The sequence below is a fragment of the Bison bison genome, unplaced genomic scaffold (genome assembly GCF_000754665.1).
Source record: "Bison bison bison isolate TAMUID 2011002044 unplaced genomic scaffold, Bison_UMD1.0 scf7180017864307, whole genome shotgun sequence".
In the NCBI taxonomy this organism is placed as follows: Eukaryota; Metazoa; Chordata; class Mammalia; order Artiodactyla; family Bovidae; genus Bison; species Bison bison.
Genome location: NW_011494879.1, coordinates 10,265,747 through 10,290,287, shown reverse-complemented (window position 1 = coordinate 10,290,287; position 24,541 = coordinate 10,265,747). Strand labels below are relative to the sequence as shown.

The 24,541-nt window shown below is 41.8% G+C and overlaps 1 protein-coding gene across 2 annotated transcripts in view; it reads left to right on the top strand.

Moving 5' to 3' along the window:
- The window catches only part of NBAS (neuroblastoma amplified sequence), a 334,237-nt gene that overhangs the window by 211,436 nt on the left and 98,260 nt on the right, over positions 1–24,541 (top strand). For both annotated transcript variants that reach the window (XM_010852089.1, XM_010852088.1), the window contains 4 exons: positions 1,630–1,706; positions 2,095–2,232; positions 13,029–13,258; positions 18,276–18,386. In XM_010852089.1, coding sequence (XP_010850391.1) covers positions 1,630–1,706; positions 2,095–2,232; positions 13,029–13,258; positions 18,276–18,386 — 556 coding nt within the window. The remainder of the gene's footprint in view (positions 1–1,629; positions 1,707–2,094; positions 2,233–13,028; positions 13,259–18,275; positions 18,387–24,541) is intronic.

Below are 24,541 nucleotides of genomic sequence, written 5' to 3'. Positions count from 1 at the left end.
TGCTTAGGAATATCTTCAGAGGTAGCGTATTTTTTCATCCCTTGAAGGTGCTTTGATTTTTGGAAATCGCCAAATGCACATTAAATGGAGTGTAAGATTGAGTTGATGATAGGATTAAAAACAAAAACAAAAAACAAGGAAAGAAAGAAAGGAGAAAAGATCTGACTGGAAGTCAGTAATGGGACTGGATGATTTTCCCAGGCAGGGCTCAGACTAGCCCCAAACACAACTCTGAGAGGGACGGTCCTCCATTAGCTGGGGTATCGGCCATTCACCTGGAATAAGGGCTCCTGAGCCATTCGAGACAGGGCTGGTTTTGATGAATAGGTTTAGATTCTAAAAGCCAGAAAAGGGGTGGTTTGAAAACTGTCCTCTTTTGTACATAAGGAAGGGAAATACCTGAAGGAAGTAAAAATGGAGTGGAGAAAAGCTAGATGAGATTGGAGGTTGCAGTTGTAGAGGAAATGAGTGTTTAGAGAACTCAGATTCTTTTACTAGAGGTGCTGTGCAAGAAGCCTAGTTCCCTTTTAGATGAGTCAGCACAAGACATGGAGTTTTAGGTCACTTCTGACACTCCACCCACTTAGAGCTGGCTCATCTAGGCTCAGCTGGTAAAGAATCCACCTGCAATGCAGGAGACCAGGGTTCTATCCCTGAGTTGGGAAGATCCCCTGGAGAAGGGAAAGGCTACCCGGTCCAGTATTCTGGCCTGGAGAACTGTATACTCCATGGGGTTGCAAAGAGTCAGACATGGCTGAGCGACTTTCAGTTTCCTCTAATACACCATAAAATTATATGGTGTATTTACAGAGTGAAATATTACTTACTTTGAATTATTTAGATGCTGTTTACCATCATTAGTGAAGATCAGGAGAGTCTGTTCTCTATAAAAAAAAGTTTACACTGTGATGACAGTGACTGTCTGGTATTGGTCACTTAAGGTCCTAAATGAGTGCCTCCTTGTTAATACAAAATGGATATAAACACAGGTGTTATTCGCAGTGTTCTCTCTTTTATTAAATCCATGACATTGATAGGGTGTTGCTTATATACAGAAGTTTTATAAAAGTTGTAACGGTTGGGATATTTTAAGATGTTATATAATCAAAGCATGAAACTTGTTTTCTTTTTGTGGAGTGTGGTGCAGAGAAAGAACCCAGCCATATTGTCATGACTGTAGTAATCAAGAGAGTTATCCTAAGTCTGCTCTCGCAGATCTGTGTTGTTCTGACCATGAGTGCTCATGTGGTCATCTTCCACAGTAGCTGTCATTGATATCCAGAATTGTATAGCATGGCCTGGGTCTCTAAAACTGGAAGATTAGCTGGAAGTGACATCCTCACTGATCTGTTTGCACTTAGACTTTGTAGCTGCACTAACAGTATTCACATATGTAAGTAGCAAATGGCATAGTGTGTCTAAGTTAAGGCAATTCTACCATTTAACGTAGTTTCATATAATCTGTACTTCGATGGTGCTGAATAGACTTTCTCATAAAGCATCTTAAAAAGTTCTCTGAAGATAATTACAGTTGAAATCATGAAGGACTAAAATCGTGATACTTAGTAACCATGACTGTCACATGGATCCTCAAAGAAAATAATGAATTTTTTTTCCCCCTGCATCCAGTTCTCTTACAGCTAGCAAGTGACGCTTTACCAAATGATATGACCTTGGCTCTTGCTTATCTCCTGGCCTTACCACAGGTAAGTTTGCCTTTAACCAAGAAAAAAAGGACTTAAAAAATGAATAAACTGAAAGTCTCTACTGGGGATTTTCACCAGTGAATTGTTTATTGCATGTTTCATTTCCTTCTGGTTGTGCCTCTGCATAATGGAAGGGCTGTGGTCAGTATCTCAAGAGTAAAGTCTACAATGTTAGCTGAAATCTTGATTTTAAAATCTGCTTTCACATGCATAGGATCTGCCTTTATAATATGTCTGAATTTTAATGTAGTCATGTTAAGATGAGCTTGAGTCGATTTGATAGAAACTTTGAACCAAAATTCTACAGTAAGGACTAGAAATGTAATGGTTTATGATGGTTGTGCCAGTTTCCTTTCAGCTGAGCTCTTTCTCTTGTTCTCCCTTGTAGGTGTTAGATGCTAACAAGTGCTTTGAAAAGCAGTCCCACTCTGCTCTCTCTCTCCAATTGGCAGCCTATTATTATAGCCTCCAGATCTATGCCCAGTTGGCTCCATGTTTCAGGGACAAATGCCATCCTCTTTACAGGGTGAGTCCTCACAGTTTCCACTTTATGAATAAGAAATGGTAAAGCTTTTCTAAAATAGTTAAAACACGTATTTACCTCTTCGGAGGGACTGAAACACTTTGCATTCAGAATGCATTCACAGTGGCTGTGTTAGATGGAGTTGCTTTTCCATGCATTAATAAGAGGCAGAGGTTCTAGTATGTAAGGTGAATGTTGCTGCTGCTGCTGCTAAGTCGCTTCAGTCGTGTCTGACTCTGTGCGACCCCATAGACGGCAGCCCACCAGGCTCCGCTGTCCCTGGGATTCTCCAGGCAAGAACACTGGAGTGGTTGCCATTGCCTTCTCCAATGCAGGAAAGTGAAAAGTGAAAGTGAAGTCGTTCAGTCGTGTCCGACTCTTAGTGACCCCACGGACTGCAGCCTGCCAGGCTTCTCCGTCCATGGGATTTTCCGCAAGAGTGCTGGAGTGGGGTGCCATCGCCTTCTCCGAAGGTGAATGTTGATTCACCCCTAACTTCTCTGTCATTTATTTCATTTTCTAGCATTCTTAGGAAAGGCTGAAGTAGTAGAGGAGAAACGGATAACTGGCTTTGTAACTACTTTCTCAAGAGGAAGATGGCTCTGATTTAGGACAGTATGCAGTGTTGTTCTTTGAACAGCACTGCACTTTTATGTATTTTTAAGCCAGAGAGGTATGAGAGTAGTAATGGTGCAGGTGAGATGTTGAGACATACTATGCCTACTTACTCGCATGGTTCTGACACCTTATTTAAATTCATTGTTAATTTCTGAGTGAGTGCACCTGAGCTTGGCCTCAACTTACATTGCCTTCTTTTCTGGACCCACAAGTGTTTCAGGTGCTGCTGGAAAATGGAAGGCCTCTAGGTTTACTTGTCTGCACCAGCTTTAAGCATCAGCATTCAGAAATTATCTCCTTTTTACACTGGGTATTTTAAGAGTGTTACCACTTTAAGAATAGATAAGCAAATAGATTAGACTTTCAAATCCACTCTGTGTACAAATTCAAGGCTCAGTGTCTATTGAGGCAGGATTCTTCCCCCTCTGACCCAGAGCAGACTGCAGAGAAAGAATTTGGATGCCTTGGCCATCCAAAACATATCTAAGAGCCTGTAAGTATATGAAAACATTCTGTTCATGGCAAAATCTTTGGCTTTGATTCATCAGTTTTTATTTAGAAAGAGAAAGGGGAATGAGCGAACTCTCTGCCACACAGGTTACTCTCCCAAGGGCATCATCATTACGAGTGGGTATTGTTTTCAGAAATGGGTATATTAGGATGAAGTTTGGGCCAAGGAAAGGACTGTCTTTTTTAGGCTAGTTCATGTATTACTTTATTTGGGAAATTTTGAATTTCTTTTTTTGATTGCTACTGCTGCTTTGTACTACTTTTTCCCCCTATACTCTAGTAATTTTCCTTTGTTTTGCTTTTATATCCCAGGTATGTTTTTGTTTGAGATAAGGAATTGACCTACTATATTATAAATTGAGGGAAAGAAGTGATTATATATAGGTGCAAGTGAGGCAGGTTAATTTCTGGAACAGTGTACTTACTTAATGGAACAAGCATCGTCTCTTCCTTTCTGTCGCCTCTGCATCTTTTTCCAGGCATCTAGCAGAGCAGCCTTTCCGGAATGGAGGTCTGGGCTTCCTCTCCTTCACTTCAGTGCTTCAGTGGTTTCCCATGGCCCTAGCGAGGTCGTCTGGCCTCTGTTTCCTCACCTTCATTTTCCTTTTGTTCAGCCATACCAAGCTGCTTAAAGTTCTCACACAGCCCGTGTATTCTCTGTTCCTTGTCTTCAGCATGTTGTAATCTTTTGCCCATAATGTTTCACCAGCATGCCTTTGCTTAGTGCTCGGGTCCTGCCGCCTGCCACCATCCTGTCGTGCCCCCAAGCTGTGCTGGACGCTCCTCTGTGTGCCTGTACTGCCCTTTCCTTACCTCGTGACTTCTGTACTGTGTTACTTTGAATTTGCCTATTTTCATCTCACTGGATAACGAGCTGTTTCAGGCCGGTGTCTGTGTTGTATTCATTGGTTTCCTCGTTGCAGGATCTGGAATGTCAAGGGGAGTAAATGGGTGTTCCCTGGGGTAGAATACTGAAAATTAATGAGTCATCCTTCAGTACATAGGAGGCAGTTGGATAATGTGTGTGTGTTTATCAAAAATATTTGTCAGATGACTGCTTGTGCCAGGCAGTGTTCTAGATCCTGGGAAGACAGTAGTGGACAGTGTGTATAAAAACCCTTCCCCTTTTCAGATTTACATTATGTTTGGGGAGGGGCACCATCAACAACAAAAAAAGTAAATATATCTTTTGTTTGATTATGATAAGAGCTTTGCAAACAAAAAGCAAAGAAGAAAGTTAAGCAGTGGAGTTCAGTTTAAAACAGGCTCAGGAAAGGCCTGAGTTAAGAGGGTGACCTTTGACTAAAGAAAAGGATGAGCATAGCACGAGGAAGACTGAGGGGAGGAGAGCATTCTAGATAAAAGGATGGAACCTATAACAGAGAAGTTGATATGTCCCTGTGCCATCCTATGTACTCTAGTGTTTTTTCACAAGTATTTAAGGAAGTATTGAAAGTATTACTTTATAAAATGTGAGGCACAGAAGTGTTGCCCAACTCCAGAGGGAAAGTATAGCAGTGGAGTCGGTGACTAGACTTCACTGTGACCCGTTCGGGTCTCCTCTAGGCCGGGAAGGTGTCAGGAGGGGTCACAGCAGGGGTGTATGTGGGGCTTGTTTAGGGAAGCTCTCTGGGAACGGTAGAAGGATGAGACTCACCTTGGGAAGGCATAGGCTGTCTTAGTACCTTTCACATTCATTCTGCCATTTGATCCATTGAGCAGCCTCATTTTGCAGAAGTGGCAGCCTCTGCAGAAGGTAAGACTCAGAGAAATTGGGTTACTTGTTCAGGGTCGCTCCAGAAGAAAGTGACCTCAGTCACCGGAGCTCCTGATTCCAGTCTTTACCTGCCCATTGTCTGGTCGTGTGGCCACTCCAGCTTTGTTTCAGAAGCAGCGTGTCCCTGTGTTTTGGACCCGAGTGATCTCTGGCTCGCACTCCAGCATGATGTTTCTACCCGCTTTGCAGTGGCTGTTGGCTGAAATCTCTACTCCCGTGTTTGACAGGAAAGCCACTCAGTGAACACTGGTGGCTCTTCCTCACCCCACCAGTCATGATCCTGACACTGGCTCATTTGAAGTTTATGTTCTGACTTTTCAGACTGTATATTTCTCTGATTTTGACATCCTTTCCCATGCCTTGGTGTCTGTGCAGATGTAATTCTCCTGCCTGAAATAACTCTTACTTCTTCCCACTAGTAGCAGATAAGTCTGAGCTTACAAAAGCCTCCTGTGTGAAACTTTCTCTGCTGCCTGAAATGATTTTTTTTAATTCTCTTTCTTACCTTTCTAATTATTGTAAATACATCTTTTTTTTTTTTTTTAAGTTGAAAAGTAAAGTTAAAGTCAATCAGTCATATCTGACTCTTTGTGACCCCATGGACTGTAGCCTGCCAGGCTCCTCTGTCCATGGAATTCTCCAGGCCAGAATACTGGAGTGGGTAGCCTTTCCCTTCTCCAGGGAATCTTCCCAACCAGGGATCGAACCCAGGTCTCCCGCATTGCGGGCAGATTCTTTACCAGCTGAGCCACAAATTAATTTCTGTCTCTCCCGGCTCTCTTCCAGACTTCCCCCAGAGTGGATCTTGTAGGCTGTGGTAGCCGGTGCACCTCGTCTTCTTTCCACATATGATCCTGTTGAGGGCAGGAATCCCCGTCTATTCTGAGTCCCCAGGACATCACCTCCTTCTAGTTACTCAGTGACTGTTTGTTGGCATGTGACTCATTTGAGGAATCATTTCAGCTGCTATGGTGAACAGCCATCAGTATTACATTTTGGGAGTCCCGACTTTTCATGGACGGGCCTGTTAGCTGGATGTTTTAAGTATGTTTGCATTGTCCATTGACTACCTAATGGCTCATTATTTGAATCTTTTCAGAATCTCTCCCTGCAAAAAACCACACTGCTGAGTTTGAATTAGACATGACAAACTTCTGATGAATCATCTTGGAAATGGAGATCCAAGTGGTTTCAATTTGTTGCCCACACATAATAACTCTCCACGAAGCTTTGCTTCTCCTCAGTTGTCAGTTCAGCTTGTTTGTATTTGCACAGTCTTTTCACATTTTCTCTTTCCACTCCCTGCAGTTCTGAGCTGTGGGAATGATAACTTAGGTAGATTACTAGGTTTGAATGAAAGTGTTGATATGATTTGTGGTGTCATTTCTGATAAGAACCCTGTGCATCTTGGTGCAAAGCACATCCTGTGTCAGCCGCACAGACCCCCAGGACCTGGCAGCAAACCTGGGTGATCATTGGAGCAGCCCAGCAGGCCTTTTTTCTTTTTAATATTTATTGGTTGACTGATTGATGGATTGATTTAGCTAGGTGCACCAGATCTTAGTTGCAGCATATGGAATCTAGTGTCCCAACCAGGGATCGAACCCAGGCCCCCTGCCCTGGGAGTGTGGAGTCTTAGCCACCTGACCACTGGGGAAGTCCCTCATGTTTCTTTTTAGAGATCTATAATGATGATTGGCAAATGGTCACTTGCAGAGAATTTCCTCTTCTAGTATTTATCCTAATCAACTTTTTATGTTGAAAAAACAATGCACAAACATGGCAAAAAACAGATGAAGAAAATAGGATAAAACAAAAGGTCAGTTTCCTTTTTGTATTCCTCCAGAAATAGTTATGGATGTACATATTTATATAACAACTTTTTAATACAGATATGAGTAAGCTATCGGAGAAGGCAATGGCACCCCACTCCAGTACTCTTGCCTGGAATGGACGGAGAAGCCTGGTAGGCTGCAGTCCATGGGGTCGCTAAGAGATGGGCAGGACTGAGCGACTTCATTTTCACTTTTCGCTTTCATGCATTGGAGAAGGAAATGGCAACCCACTCCAGTGTTCTTGCCTGGAGAATCCCAGGGACGGGGGAGCCTAGTGGGCTTCCATATACGGGGTTGCACAGAGTCGGACATGACTGAAGCGACTTAGCAGCAGCAGCATGAGTAAGCTATACACATTTCTGTACCTTGTGTATTCGTATCTTTTGTAATTATTGTAACTGCATCTTTTTTACAAATTGAAGTATTTAATTGTATTTTTTTTTTTATAAATTGAAGTATTGAAATTTACAAAGTGTTAATTTCTGGTATACAAACAAAGTGCTTCAGTTATACATATAAGCATGCAAGTACACACGTGCAGATATTCTTTTCCATTGTAGGTTATTACAAGATACTGAATATAGTTCCCTGTGCTATACAGTATGACCTCGTTGTTTATTTATTTTATACAGCATACTGTGTATCTGCTAATCTCAAACTCCTAATTTATCTCTCTTCACGTATATGCATCTTGAAGTATAATTTCTCTAGGTTAAAAAAAAAAGTTTAAGAAGATAAAATCATTTAAAAATGGAAATGTGTCTTTTAGTTTTATATGCTAGAGAATCAAACCTAGCAGGGGATGAAATTCAAAACTTTATGGTAGACTATTTCTAAGATGCATTTTTTTAAGCTACTAATTGAAAATACTAAGTAGAAAATTATCTCAAGCAAATAACAACCCTAGAGGGAAAACATACCACCTGTTTAAAACTTTCCAAACAATATTACCAAGAAATGGAGACTATTAAGCCTGAATGGATTTATTACCTCTACTAGTTAGTAGTACTAGATGAAGTCATTCAACATTCTAGTCTCATAAATATTTATGTACATTAAATTTTTTTTTTTTTTAACAGGGACCTGGCCATAGTCTTTAAAGAAAGCATATATTTTTTTCTACACCTTAAAGAAACTGCATTGCCAGATTTGGGGGGAAAATTAGAATAATTTATTCTCTACACTTCTTAAATTTTTTACGCCTTTTTATGTTTTCAGTTTTTGTAGTATCATTTCAATACTGAATATGGGAGATTTCAAAGCTACCCGTAAAGTCCTTCAAAAATTTCTTAAAGGCTAAAAACTTTTGTACTCATGGATCATGTCATTGAACTTAGGTGGAAAAAGAGGGAGAAAGATTTGAATATAATCTGCTCAAAAATTAGTGACTTGACGTGTAAAACTGGATATAGGACATTCAAGGAGCTCTGCTGGCAGGGTAGGGAGCAGGGCCTGGTACAGTGGAGAGCCCACAAGACAAGAGATCAGGAGGCTTGAGTCTCTTCCTTGCTGTGAGACTCCAGCTCAGGATGCCTAATTGGAGATTGGCATCTATAAAGCAGTTACCAACAGTCTCCTGTGCCCATCACTGGGTTGGTATGAAGGTCAGATCAAAATCATGTGAAAGTGCTTTAGAAACTTTAATGCTGTGCACTTGTGAAGTGAATGAATGAATGTATGAAATGAAGTGTTGGGCTGAGTAGAGGATGCTTTTGGAATATATTGAGAGAAATTGTGATGAGCCCGGGGGAAGAATTGTTACTAGAATTTAAAACTTACATTGGAAGTAATCATGACAGGTAAAGTTTCTGGAGGAAGGGATAGAAAGTAGTAGTGATAATGATTAGAAAATAATTTGCATGGAAAGCTAGAACTTAAAACATGCTCATCCATCTACTCTCTATGAAGCGTCTGTCAAGAACAAAGTATTGGTTGGCCAAAAGATTCGTTCGAATTTTTGCCCCAAATTGCATCTCTAGTAAGCAAAGGATCTGGTATATAAACGAGTACTGCTGACGTAAAAGCTGCTGCTGCTCTTTGGTGTGTCCCCCTTTTACTCCACAGCTCTAATGTGCTGTGGGAAAGACACATCCACTAAGTACACCTGGTTTCTGCCCTCTAGAAACTAATTTAATACTTAAAAGAGAGGCAGTGTAGAGTATGCAATAAAAGTACAATTAAAGTGTAACAGATATATCAGTAATGTGCATGCGTAGTCACTGAGTCATGTCCTACTCTTTGCAACCCCATGTTCTGCAGCCTGCCAGGCTCCTCTGTCCATGGGATTCTCCAGGCAAGAATACTGTAGTGGGTTGCCATTTCCCTCTCCAGGGTCTCTTCCTGGTCAAGGGATCAAACCCGTATCTTTTGAGTCTCCTGGATTGGCAGCAGCTTCTTTACCACTGTGCTACCTGGGAGTACCTTTGAGTAAATTCCATAATTGCTTTCATTTTTGGAGCCCCTCCTATGGACCAGGTCTTGGTTTGTGTATTTTATATGTGTGTGTGTGTGTATAGTTTCTTAGGCTTTGTGCAACCACGCAAGCTATAGTATATTGCCATTTTATAGATAAGACTATTAAGTTTGTAGTTGTTAAGTAGCTTGCACAAGGACATTCAGCTAGTAACTTATGTGTATCCATGTTTATTACACTCTGTCATGCCATTTTCTTCATTGGAAAAAAAGAATAGGTGTTTTTTTGCCACATATGAAAATGAAGGTTGTATGTGGAGACTTGAAACTCTCTGTAAGATAAAGAAAAGCCAGTGTAATGTTAGTAGTAGCAATTATGTGCATTATTGCTTTGTGCTATTCAATACTCTTGGAGCTGAACTCTTTAACCTGGTTTGGGAATTTATTTCATAAATGGTGTTAGAAAGAGAATAGAAATGAGATCAGATATTTGGTGTACTCTCCCAATACAGGTACCAAATCCGTGAGATGCCAGAAAACAAAGAGTGAGAAAATGAGTGTGGTACAATAACCATAAGAAGTCCTTGGGAGAGTGAAGGTGGTTGGTTCCATGAATAGGGAGTAGGAACCAACAGCCTGGTAGAGCAGGGCATGGAGTCATACAGAGATGGGCTGCCTGGTTGTCGCACCGCCTTCAGAGCACATTGGGCAATTTGAGGCTGGAAGACTTGAGTCTGAAATCAGAGGGTCAGAGTATACATGGAAAAAAGCCTTCACTGTTTTGATCAATGTGAGTTTGCTAGTGGAGTGCAAAACCAGTACAAAGAGCTCCCTGAAAGAACACCTACAGAAGAGCTGTCCTGCTGCCCTAAGACTCCAATTGCTGGATATTTGCTCCTGCTGTCTCTCTTTCTAGGCAGAAAAGTGCTTACTGGATGAGGTGTGAGACGAACAGGCAACAACAGGGCACACCAGGATGCAGAGCAGGTGTAGATGGGCTGCTGGCTCCCTGGCAACAACCATATGCCAGACAGCTTCAGAGGGGGCTGTGCCTCTGGGGGTGGTTCAGGGAGGGACCTCATGAGCTTCAGTCTGTAAGCAGAAGGGAGCTGGGTTAAATGACAGATGAAGAGGCACTAAGAGCCTAGGAATGGGATCCGATTTGCCTAAATCCGTTGCCAGATATACCAGCCTTATACAGCTTATTCCCAAATCACTTCTAAATGCAGTTGGATCAGCTTCGTTCACTCCATCTTCCCATCAGGGCTTAGCCATTTAGGCTTAGCACATATTCTCGCCTTTACTGGCATTTGTTTCCCTCGTTTTTTTTTGTTTTTTTTTTTTAAATATAATAATTTTATTTATTTTTAGCCATGCAGGGTCTTCCTTGCTGCACAGGTGTTTTTCTAACTGCGGCAAGCAGAGACTAGTTGCGGTGCGAGGGATTCTCATCGTGGTGGCTTCTAGGGTGTGGGCTCAGCAGTTGTGGCTCCTGGGCTCTAGAGCACAGGTTTAGTAGTTGTGGCCCATGGGCTTAGTTGCTCCAAAGCATGTGGGATCTTCCCAGACCAGGGATTGAACCCATGTCTCCTGCATTGGCAGGTGAATTCTTTACCAGTGAGCCACCAGGGGAACCCCTGTTTCTTGATGGCCTTTTTACTACTTAATACCTGAATAGTTAGACTAGAAATTAACTCTTCCACAAAGCCCTGCTTGACACATGCCTGAAGCCAACCCCTCTGTATTCATTCCCATAGCACCCTGTGCTTAGTGGTATTAAACCATTTACAGTCGTTGGCTTGATTGTCTTTCCTTATAGACTACATTCCTGGAGGAAAGGGTCACATCTTCTTAGGACATCACCTGGCACATAATAGGTGCACAGAAAGTATTTGTTTAGTGAATGACAGATAATCTTGCAGCTACTTGGGAGCATTGGTTTTCAAAGCTGGGTCTTTTAACTTGAGATAGATATCTGTAGTTTTTGAGGACAGGACTCAGTGTATGCATAGAGATAGGGGAAGCATTTAGTAAGGTTGACCTTTTCTTAAATCTACCTGTTGGAATCCAAGAAGATTTCTTTAATTGGTTTTTATCATCACTCCCAGACTGTTCCTTAATAGGATCAAGAGAGAGAATGTCAGGCTAGGTTTGGCAATATGGACCTGACAATGATAAATCACCTGTGCAGATCAGAATAATGACTTACACATGAGAAATGCTGACAGCTCATTATAATTAGATGTGTTTTAGAGAGCCACAGGTAGATTCAGGAGTGTTTTTTTTTTTTTTTTTCTCTAATTTGCTTATATTAAAATATGTACCATGTCTTCCCAGAAGCTGAGAGGGATTGAGTTAATGTTATTCACATGTTAGGTAACTCTGGAATCATGGTGGAGTTGCTATGGCTTCATTGACACCCAGACCAACTTTAAATAAATGTGGTTATATTATATTTATTTAATATAAATAAATAACCACCTTTCCTGTCAGCCGATCAATTCTGGGCTTTGTTCTATTTGAATAGTTGTTTTGTAACATAAGTATCAGTTTAGTTGCTCAGTCGTGTCTGACTTTTTGTGACTCCATGCACACTGCAGCATGCCAGGCCTCCCTGTCCATCACCAACTCCTAGCGTTTACTCAAACTCATGTCCATTGAGTCAGTGATGCCATCCATCTCATCCTCTGTCGTCCCCTTCTCCTCCCACCTTCAGTCTTTCCCAGCATCAGGGTTTTTTCAAATGAGTCAAAGAATTACAGGACAGTATCCCATTGAGCCCCAAATTGAGAAAAGTAAAAATTGGTTGCATACTTTTTTATGAAACTAGAAAAAAATGATGATTGTAGGAACAAGGATGGGTTTTTTTTCCCCCTTACTTATCCCTGGAGAAAATACTCTTCTACTTAACTGTCTAGGCATTTCTAATGGGATTATTGAACTACAGCTTTGTTATTGAGAATACTTAGATGGTCCAAACAATATTTTCCAGGGGCAATGATGACAAAAATTGCTTCCAGGGTGAATTATTATAAATGATCAGATAATTAGGGAAGAGATCTGGAATAGGCTCAGGTATCTAATGCTAGTTGAAAAAGCAAGCATACGTATTTTTTAAGTGGATGGAGAGATTTTTGAGTTGGAAGAACAGAGCAGGCATCCAGAAATCCATTCCTAGACTCAGTTTCTGTGTCCTGTTCTTATGGTCTGCAAAATGAACCACCTCTGCATCAGACCGGAGAAGGCAATGGCAGCCCACTCCAGTACTCTTGCCTGGAAAATCCTATGGATGGAGGAGCCTGGTAGGCTGCAGTCCATGGGGTCGCTAAGAGTCGGACTGACTGAGCGACTTCACTTTCACTTTTCACTTTCATGCATTGGAGAAGGAAATGGCAACCCACTCTAGTATTGTTGCCTGGAGAATCCCAGGAACCCGGGAGCCCGTTGGGCTGCCGTCTATGGGGTCGCACAGAGTCGGACACGACTGAAGCGACTTAGCAGCAGCAGCAGCTGCATCAGACTCCCCAGGGTGGTTGTAAACCTTGATTAAATAGCGGCCGTGTGAAGGGCCAGACAGACGTGCAGTTGACATGACCTTCTTCCCATTGTTACTTTTTTTTTCTAATTAGTCCTTTTGTTGTTCACAGGCTGATCCCAAAGAACTGATCAAGATGGTCAGCAGGCACGTGACTCTGTACGGACACGAGGCCTGGCCCGAGGAGCTTGCAGCACTGACCAAGCAGTTGCACTACTACAACGAACGCCTGCTGGACTTCACTCAGGCTCAGATCCTCCAGGGCCTGCGGAAGGGTGTGGACGTGCAGCGGTTCACGGCCGACGACCAGTACAAAAGGGAAACCATCCTTGGCCTGGCCGAGTAAGAGATACCTTTGTCTCATAAAGGGATGGGATAAAACACACAGGACAAGCTGAGTTATCAGGACTATGAGTCACAGTCCCTTGAAGATGTACATTCATGGTTACCGTGAGCAGGGTTTCCCCTACTTCTTCCGATCCCGTGAGGGACGTGTGAGTCTTCACAAATGGATTGTTGGTGGGATCATGGTTAGCATAGCTGCCTTCTGAATGATCAGTAGATGCAGACTGTATTTTAGGCTTGCAGATTTAAAATAGTAAGGATGATAATTATAAGAAAATTTCCCTATGATTTTGGTATCCTGACCCCAGTACCATGTTAGAGGTGATGCAGTATGATCGGGGTTAAAAGTATGAAGCTTACCGTGTGCATGCTAAGCCACTTCAGTTGTGTCCTACTCTTGGCAACCTATGGACTGTAACCTGCCAGGCTCCTCTGTCCATGGCGTTCTCCTGGCAGAAATAGTGGAGTGGGTTGCCTTGCCTTCTCCAGGGGATCGTCCTAACCCAGTGATTGAACCTAGGTGTCTTATGTCTCCTGCATTGGCAGACAGGTTCTTTACTACGAATGCCACCTGGGAAGCCCATGAGGCTTACTTTAGAAATTTAAAAACAAGATTCCCTTTGATTCCTGGCTGGAATCTCGCTTTTCTGCTACATGGCTGTTTAATTTCCTCACTGTGTTAAAAATAGATACAGTCGACTTAATCCAAGAGGAAAAACCACATGTTGTGGGTCCAGGGCACTTTCATCTGTCCTGGGTTCCTAGAGAAAGCAGATCTTTCACTCTGGCAGTTTCTCTTGTTCGAAGCCTATAGCAGCTTCCTTTTTTTCCTTTGTCCCTTAGCTCTTTCCAGAAAAAAGTTAGCCCTTGTGTGAGATGGCAGTACACTTCAAGGCCTATGGGAATATGTTCTCGTTTAGGTATGGAGTTCCCCTTGGTTTTAATACTGGTCCTCATTTTTTGTTTTTGATCAAATGAGTTCTGATCAAATGAGAATTACATGTCAGGTGTTAGGGAAGTTAAACAAGATATTTTTATAAAGTGGGCTCACTCACAATGGTTATTAAGTTAGAGGTATGTTTTGTTTTTAACACCCCGATTTGTGGAGTGCTTCTTATGGGCCTAGAATGGTGTTAGATGCTCTATAAACTTTATTTTGAAAACATCTTTTAATCCTTAAAGGTAACCCTCTGGTATAAAATGTTATCCCCATGTTATAGCTGAATAACTTAAAAGTGTTTGTCACTCAGTTGTGTCTGACTCTGTGCAACCCCATGGACTGTAGCCCACCAGCCTCCTCTGTCCATGGGATTCTCCAGGCAAGAAGGCTGGAGTGGGTTGCCATTTCCTTTTCCAAAGAACTTAAAGCTTATTAAGTAATTGGCCCAAGTTTCCATAGATGGTAATGCTCATAGCTGTGATTTCCTGCTACCTACCAAAGGCATCACATCTTCAGCACCATGCACCCTGCCCACACTGCCTGATTGAATTTTCCCAGAAGCATTGGTATGCAGTTCTGTCTAGGTTTCCAGCCTTTGAAACAAGGGTAGATTGTGCCTACATTTTACAGTTATTAATCTCTCCTGATAAGTACCTTAAAATCAGTGGTAAAGAATCTGCCTGCAATGCAGGAGCCGTAGGAAATGCGGGTTCGATCCCTGGGTCAGGAAGATCCCCTGGAGGAGGGCATGGCAACCCACTCTAGTATTCTTGCCTGGAGAATCACATGGACAGAGGAGCCTGATGGGCTATAGTCCATGGGGTCACAAAGAGTCAGACATGACTGAAGTGACTTAGCATGCACTCATGAGAAGTACCTTAAAATAGCAAAGACGGTCTTGATTATGGCAGTGGCCGTTGCTATTTTTCATCATTATTCTTAAATCTTAAAGCAGCAAAATAACTTTAGTACTCTAATAGTACTTTATATTATCCTGGGCTTTTTTCCTATGAGAAGACACTCAAATTCTTTTTAGAGTGAGGCAGGGAAAATGGAGATCAAAGAAAGATAGTAGGGACAGCCTATAGGAGAATTCAGTTAAGAGAAATGTACAAATTTTTTTTTTTCTCTTCCCCTCTCTTCTCCTGGAGGTTCATAATTTCTTAGGTTCATTTAATGTCCAATTTGAAAGTGACTAAAGAGATAATATCATCCAATCTCCTTACTTGTGGAAGAGGAATGTGAGAAGCACAGAGCCTTAAAGCATTGTTCAAGGTCGCAGAGCCAGGAGTTGAGCCTGGGCTTCCTATTGCTGAGTCCAGTGGGCTTTTCTTTGGGCATTTGGTAATCCTGAGTGAGATTGTTTATGGTTTCTTAGAAGAGGGTTATTATGCAGATACAAGTTGACAAGATCAGGCATGCCTTACATCATCAATTACATTTTGCTAGGGCTTTGTCTTGTCTTTTTTTAAGCATCCAGCTAGCACATGCTATTTGAAGCGTATCCTAGAGGACAAATATATGCTTTTGATAAATAAATAATAGAATCTTCTCCACAATCTGTTGTTTATAAATATACACAGCAGTCTTTAGATGGCTCGTTCAAAATATCTCAAACTATCTATGAGTTTTCTGAGTTAGCACTTCCGGTTTGGAGACAGCATTTTCGCATCTCACACAAAAGAATCCTTGAAGAACCTGCTTCCTTCTGTTTTGCAGCTCCACCTTCAAACATGTCCATTCTTTATTTTCTTACTAATTGTATGTCCATTTTAGTGGCCGTTGTTTTCTGTGCATACGTTATAGTTGTCCTTTTTTGTCTGTATTATCTTAGTTATTACTATCTCAGTGGCTAGGGTGACTTTGAGGAAAACAGAATATAGTTTGGTTTCTTCCCACTTTTATCATATAATAAAGATGTGAATACTTAGTACACACCTGGTGTCAGATGCTGTGGCAGACTCTCATAATAGGAAGGGTGAACTGCTAATGGTCCCTGTTCTCCACAGATTCTCATTTTATCCTGTGGATGTCAGGATAAAATGAGAGTTTTATCAATAAATCCTTTAAGAAATAATTTTTAATGACAGTTACCTAATAATCCAGGTATTGACAGACTTAATTCAGTCCTTGGTCTCTTTCTATAGTCTATGAGCATTGAATGGCTTTACATTTTTAAAAATGGCTTACATTTTTAAAAATAGCTTACATGTTTAAAGGTTTGTGGAAAAGCAGGAGTAAAAAGCAATAGAAGAATATGCTACTGAGACCGTATGGTGGTAAAGCCTGAAAGATTTACTATTTGGAAAAAAAAAAAAAAGATTTACTATTTGGCTTTGAACGGAAATCATTTGCCAGCTCTTGGGTGATCCAGCTTACAAATATTGGTTTCCTTAGTGAAGCTAAGTGTAGTCTTAGCAGTATTACTTGATGGTAATAGGTATTTCATTCCTGTTTCTGTGGTTTTTGTCCACCATCCTTCCTTTTTTTTTTAATTTATTCATTTTAATTGGAGGCTAATTACTTTACAGTATTGTAGTGGTTTTGCCATGCATTGACATGAATCAGCCACAGGTGTACATGTGTTCCCCATCCTGAACCCCCCTCCCACCTCCCTCCCCATACCATTCCTCTGGGTCATCCCAGTGCACCAGCCCCGAGCACCCTGTCCTATGCATCAAACCTGGACTGGCGATCCATTTCACATATGATAATATACACGTTTCAATGCCATTCTCCCAAATCATCCCACCCTTGCCCTCTCCCACAGAGTCCAAAAGACTGTTCTATTAATCTGTGTCTCTTTTGCTGTCTCGCATACAGAGTTATCGTTACCATCTTTCTAAATTCCATATATATGCGTTAGTATACTGTATTGATGTTTTCTTTCTGGCTTACTTCACTCTGTATAATAGGCTCCAGTTTCATCCACCTCATTAGAACTGATTCAAATGTATTCTTTTAATGGCTGAGTAATATTCCATTGTGTATATGTACCACAGCTTTCTTATCCATTCGTCTGCTGATAGACAACCATCCTCCCAATGAAGAATTCCATCCTTATGTTTCCTTTGCTTCAGGAAAGTTGGGGTTTTATGACAGTTTCTCCAATATAGACTTTATGTGAGTGCTCTGGACCAGAATTGTTTACATACCTAGAGATTCTCAAATCTGATGACACCATTCCCTGATTTGAACTTTCCATTGAGTCTCCATTGCCTGTAGGATAAGGTATAGATCCTTCAGTAGACCTGAGGACCCAGTGCATTCATGGTTGTGAAACCCCGTCTATCAAAAGCCCGTTTGTCTCTTCTCCCTCTTTATCGCCTCTGCTTAGTTAATCCCTGTTCACTCTCTCATCTGTATCCTCACAGTGTTTTGTAGTCTTTTGACATTACCCCTTTCTGTTTGATGCCTGGTTCACACCTCATACACTCCATTAGGCTGTGAGTTCCTCAAGAAGTATCTTGTTGTTTTTATATCTTAAGCAGCTGGCATAATAGCTGGCCCAGTGTAGAAAATGAGAATGTATTGAGTGACTGACTGTGTTTTTCTCGGAGATTTACCTGTGGGGCAGGGATCCATTTCTTTGTATTTCTTTTTCACTGTAGGCTCTGGTACCTAGACCATCATTTTTTTTATCTCAGTACGTTTTGGACTGGGTCATTCTTTGTTGCAGGAAGGCTGTTCTGTGCATTGTAGGTTGGTCCGCAGCCTCCCTGACTTCTGCCCACTAGATGCCAACTGCTTTCTCCTTTTCCTCGCCCACCATGACAATCAAAAATGTCTCCAGACAAAATTGTCAAATGTTCCCTGAGTAGGGCTGAATCACCCTCGTTTGAGGTCCATTGATCTAGACGATTCCTTGGTCATTTGCAGCGCACCACAGTGAAGAAGGAGCATTAAAATCCCTTGGGTGTACTTTTCCTGAGTTACTGTGACACGTCTTATGAGGGACTGTGCTGGCTGCGCCCCCTTTAGCATGAGAGCAGTCGTAATGCACGCTTTCTCTGCTGATTAAGGTCATGTGTTTCTCTTCTTTCCTTGCCCTGTGGTTGATGCACGTTTGTGAAGGACGCTGGAGGAAAACGTCTACAGCATCGCTCTTTCTCTGGCCCAGCGCTACAGCGTCTCCCGTTGGGAGGTTTTTATGACCCATTTGGAGTTCCTGTTCACCGACAGTGGGTAAGCACACGACTCGTGTAAGTTCATGTCCGAGTCTTTTTTCAGAGGCTGTTTTAGAGGAATCTTGAAGTTGTGTTGTTCAGTTTCACTTTTCCTTTTGAGCGGTTGTCGACTGGTCTCTTTGTACAATCTCTCTTCATGCATCTCTTTAGGCACCAATACGCTAACGATTGTCTTAGTTTTTGTTTTCAGTAATAATCCTGAATTTGAGACTTTTTATTCATTGATTCAAAGACATTTACTGAGAATCTCTTGTGTACTAGGAATAGTGTTAGGTCCTAGGGTTACGGTCGTGAACAAAAGCAGACATTTGAATTGTCCTGGAACTTTTAGTCTAGGGTAGAAGACAGATAATAATTGAATAATGACATAGGCAAATGTGAAATTAAAACTCTGACAGGCCCTGTATAAGAGAGCCCAACTAGGGGATTTGGCATAGTTAGGGAGGACTTTCCTGAAGAAATAACTCTTGAGCTGAGACATAACTATTGACTCAAAATTAAGTATTGAATATACTAGAAACGTTTTCTAGGAAGGCAGGACAGTTTACTACAAAAAGCCCCTGGACAGGATGGAACATGATTTCTGCAGGCCTAATAGATGGTGATATGGTGAGGCCCCCAGAGTCAGTGGAGCATGACGGGAGATGGGGGGAAACCAGACCTTGTAACAAGACCATGTGGGCCCTATCTAGGGCTGTGGGCTCTTTCCTGAGAGTGATTGGAAGGTGCCGAAGGATTCTGATAAGAGAGAGAGGTAATATGATCAGGTTTTCATTTTGATGAGATCATTGTGGCCACCATGTTGAGGAGGGATTTTAGGGAGGCCACTGCAGACATACATGGACTGTTTAGCAAACTATGAGAGTGATAAGACTATAGGACGGATGACCATAGCCTGGAGTGGGGTTTTGACAGTATAGCAGTAATGAGAATGGGCTTCAGAGATACCTGCAAAGTGAAATGGATGGCACTAAATAAGTCAAATGATAAGGATAAACTAGCTATGGAGGTGAGTGAAAGCAGGAGGGTTACAAATTATGTCCAGGACTTTACTTGGTCAGTCCATTGGATGATGCCATCATTTGAGACAGAAAATACTAGTTAGGGGCACAAGGTTAGGGAAGGGTGAGGAAAAGGCAAAGGAATAGAAGTGTTATACTTGTGGCAGTTCCCAAGAGGAAAGATCAAGTGGACAGTGTGTCTTACAGATTTGGGATTCATAAGGAAAGGTGGAGTTTGGAGATAGTAATTTGGGAGTCATAGGCACATAGATAATAAATAAGTCATGTTGCTGGTGTTCTTTGGGAGTGAATGTAGAATGAGAGAGGAGAAATACTTAGCACAAACTTTGAGGACCTTCCACAATTAGTGGGAGAGGAAGAGCTGCCAGCAAAAGGGACAAAATCAGCAATTGAGAGGGAGCAATATTGTTCTAGGGAAGCTATGGGACAAAAGGGTTTAAAGAAGAGGGGTAGTGTTGAATGGTCAGTTCAATTCAGCTGCTCAGTCGTTTCCAACTCTTTGTGACCCTACGGACTGCAGCATGCCAGGCTTCCCTGTCCATCACCAACTCCCGGAACTTACTCAAACTCATGTCCGTGGAGTCGGTGATGTCATCCAACCATCTCATTCTCTGTTGTCCCCTTCTCCTCCTGCTTTCAGTCTTTACCAGCATCCCGGTTGAATGGTCAAGACCTGTTATAACTTATCGACTTTAATTTTATTAATATTTCTGGAATTCTACCATCTACATTTTAAATATTTATGAAATTGTTACATGGGTGACAGTATTAATCTGTGATAAATATTGTAGTAACTTCACCATTTTGGAGACATAGACATGTTCAAATAAATGTTTATTATAAAATGCATATTGGCTTAAAAAATTTTGGCATTTTATTAAATGTCTCTCTTCATTGACTGTTACATAAAAGGTTGTCATATCTGTCCAAACAGGATGCTCCATTGGTCTCTGAATATATTATAAATTATCAGGCAATCTAGTAATGTGCATGACTGTTCGCAGCATATCATTACAGCAGATCGCAGTGTGATTATGCAGATGCACAGCAGTTACAAAAAGGAAATCATTATCTGCTGATGCCATTACTTATGAGCAACAAAACACCTAATGTTGATTTAGCAAGTGGTGTTTGGTGCTCCCTGTTCTTTACTTAAGACTGTTATTTGCCATACTGTTCAGTCCAGCTTAGTCACATGAGTATTAAAGATCAGCTGTTAATACAGTAGAAATTGCCCAGTATTTACTTGCTGAATCAATGCCAATAAGATGTCAATAGATCACAGTTACAAGAAAAAGACATTCTTTATTTTAGGGTTTTTGTGTTACTATTTCTTTAAAAAAGTCATCTTCGCCTCTGAAGTTGATTTTTCTATAATTTTGCCTTCTCCTTCCTCTTGGTTGAATTTGGAGGTATTTCCTCATCTCAGCCAATGTACAGAGAAGCAGGCACACGGGCTGGATGAGGGAGCCTTGTGCACTAACGCAGATGCTTCCGATCAAGAAACCGTGAGTACAGCCTGATAGTCTCTCCAGCCGTGTGTCCCTGCATGGGAGAAATCAGTTCTCAGAAACTCATTCTCCTATATTCTTAAGTCATAAATGATTTCATGGTGAAATGTCAAACCTACAGAACCTGACACATGATCGGTCCTTCATGAATGGTAGTGATTACTGGAATTTCACTCCTGTAAGAAAGAGAGAATTGTCATAAACACCCAAACTTGAGTTCCTGGTCTCCTTTCCCCCTTATTTTTTCTCATTTTCTTTCTTTTTCTTGGTAGTTTTCAACATCAGAGATGGCTTTGTGGGTCCGTGTGCCTGTAGTCAGCTCCAGCTGGCGGACCCTGGCTCTTCTGAGTGTGTTCAGCTCCCTGAGCTCAGAGTTGATTCTTGCTCACTGCAGCCTCCACAGCCCTCTTCACCTCTGGGCTGTTCTAGGCACTTTGGTGCATCTTAGAGATGACATCTGGTGTGGGTTTTGGAGTCAGGCCACATTTCAAGATCCAGCTCTGCTCCCCATAACCCCAACTGTGTAGCCTTGAGCAAGTCTCCTGATCCTCTTGCATTGCTGTTTTCTCAGTTATGAGGACCATGATCCCCACCTGGTTATGGTTGTAAAGATTAGAGAAAATCTGTGGTGTGTGTGTAGCCAGGTGGCTCTTCAATCTGTCAAGATTATTCCTGTTACTGCCCTTGTCAGTTCTGCTGATTCCATCAACGTCTTTAAGTTTTGAGTATGGGATCATTTTGAAATGGCAGAGGATGCTTCTAGCTGGTGGAATAGTGCATTTGTTTATTCATGAAGTATTATTATCATCTTTTTTACTAGAACCTTTGTGTTTTGAGCACAGTTTTAAATGTTAAACAAAATGGGCTCCTCCTTACCCTTATGGAGTGTATATTCTAACTGGGGAGACCCGCACCACACACACACACAGTTAAGAACAACTAAAAATAAATTGCTAGTCATAATAAGTACCATAAAGGAAACCCACAAGGAGCAGATAGGAAAGACCTCTCTTAGGACATATAAACAGATCACTCTTGGAAAAAGGAAGAAAAGGCATTTGCAGGGGGACCCCATTCTGGGACAGTGGATTCTTGGCATTTTTGAGTAAAGGAACAGCCTTGGTGGCTGGAGCGAGTGGAGCCCACTGGGCAAAGGAGGACTACACAGGGGCCAGAGATACTTTTAACTGTCAGTTTTGAGAACAGCCTCAGTCTGTTCCTTCTTATTTAAGCTGCAGACCCGAAGGCCACACATCCTACACTTTTATTTCGCTCTGATATGTGCTTTTCCATTTCACTCTGATATGTGCTTTTCCATCACCCAGGGGATTGATTATCTGCATGATCTTGCTTGGGTGGTGGAGATCAAGTGAGATACCTCTTCATCTCAGCTGGTCAGTTTAGTGCCACCTCTTTAGACGTTGGGAAGGGACTCTGCCTGTGCTGTGCTGCTTTGCACAATCAGTTGTATATTGTCTACTAGGACTCTGTGGTCTCACATATAAGGATGGGCAAGAGCATGTTACAGCTATGAGGAAGTCAATGAACTATAATGTATCTACCTTCTCCTGTGTTGAAACAGAAGCTGAGGGTTGCTGTTGTTCATAGGCTGATGTCCAGAGTGCCATGTTATAGAGAATTCTCAGTTCTGGCTTTCTCCTCTTGGCTTAGTTGAAGAGTTAGTGTGAGAATAATTAGTGTGTAGAAAGGGGGATTTAAGGCAGCTTAGCTTTTTGAAAGTATATTATAACATTGAAAAATAAGGTAAATAAAAATTCAAGTCCAGGAAGAATCCATATTGGAGTCAAAGGCTTGACTATAGAAATTCAGGTCATAGGTCTTACCCATTTTTTAAAATTGAGCTATGCATTAACTTTTGATCTTTCTTTGGCCCAAAGGGTCATGATGCTGATCACGACTGTGATTTGCATTGTACATAAGAAAAAATCTACCAATCCTAAAAATGGAAAAACTAAATGCTACCATTACCCAAATGGAGGCAGTTCTTTTCATACATCAGCTACCTCCCTTTCTGTGCTATGATACTTAGGGCTACTTTTCCCCCAAATAGTAAAGAAAAAAATTCCTTATACTGGCACAAAATGTAGTAAGAAAAAGATGCATTTGGGGCCTGTTCTCATCTTGTGAAAAGTGCTCAGTACTTGAATCCTACAGGTCTGGATTCACACCACAGCTCCATGACTTCCCTTCGATGTGGCCTTGGTGAGCAAGTTGTTTCATCCTTCTACTCCTAGAGTTTCCTCCTCTGCAAAATGAGTATTCTCACTCCATCTTGCAAAACTGCTGCAAGCTTTGAGACATTTATATAAAATACCTGGCATGTACTGTAGTAGATGCTCAGGGGTGAAAAAAAGTAGCTATTTTAAAGTCTGGGCTTCCTTGGTGGCTCAGTGGGGAAGAATCTGCCTGCCAAGCAGCAGATGCAGGTTCAGTCCCTGGGTTGGGAAGATCCTCCAGAGAAGGAAATGGCAACCCTCTCCAGTATTCTTGCCTGGGACCTGGGAAATCCCATGGACAGAGGAGCCTGGTGGGCTGACCCCACGGAGTCACAAAAGAGTCAGACATGACTTAACAACTAAACAACAACAGCTATTAATTCTGGAAACAGACCAGATTTACTGAACTCGCCCTCTGACAGCTGTCAACCTAAGATTGCAGATCTGATTTTTGAACAGTTATTTTTCAGATCAATGTGAATATCAATCATAAGATACCTGCTTTGTAAGAATTAAATGAGATAGCATAATACTTGCTATCTAAGAAGTGCTTAATCAGATCAGATCAGTCGCTCAGTCGTGTCCGACTGTTTGCCACCCCATGAATTGCAGCACGCCAGGCCTCCCTGTCCATAACCAACTCCTGGAGTTCACTCAGACTCACGTCCATCCAGTCAGTGATGCCATCCAGCCATCTCATTCCCCAGTCCCTCCCAGCATCAGAGTCTTTTCCAATGAGTCAACTCTTCGAATGAGGTGGCCAAAATACTGGAGTTTCAGTTTTAGCATCATTCCTTCCAAAGAAATCCCAGGGCTGATCTCCTTCACAATGGACTGGATGGATCTCCTTGCAGTCCAAGGGACTCTCAAGAGTCTTCTCCAACACCACAGTTCAAAAGCATAAATTCTTTGGCGCTCAGTCTTCTTCACAGTCCAACTCTCACATCCATACATGACCACAGGAAAAACCATAGCCTTGACTAGACGAACCTTTGTTGGCAAAGTAATGTCTCTACTTTTGAATATGCTATCTAGGTTGGTCATAACTTTCCTTCCAAGGAGTAAGCGTCTTTTAATTTCATGGCTGCAGTCACCATATGCAGTGATTTTGGAGCCCCCAAAAATAAAGTCTGACACTGTTTCCACTGTTTCCCCATCTATTTCCCATGAAGTGATAGGACCAGATGCCATGATCTTTATTTTCTGAATGTTGAGCTTTAAGCCAACTTTTTCACTCTCCACTTTCACTTTCATCAAGAGGCTTTTTAGTTCTTCTTCACTTTCTGCCATAAGGGTGGTGTCATCTGCATATCTGAGGTTATTGATATTTCTCCCGGCAATCTTGATTCCAGCTTGTGTTTCTTCCAGTCCAGTGTTTCTCAT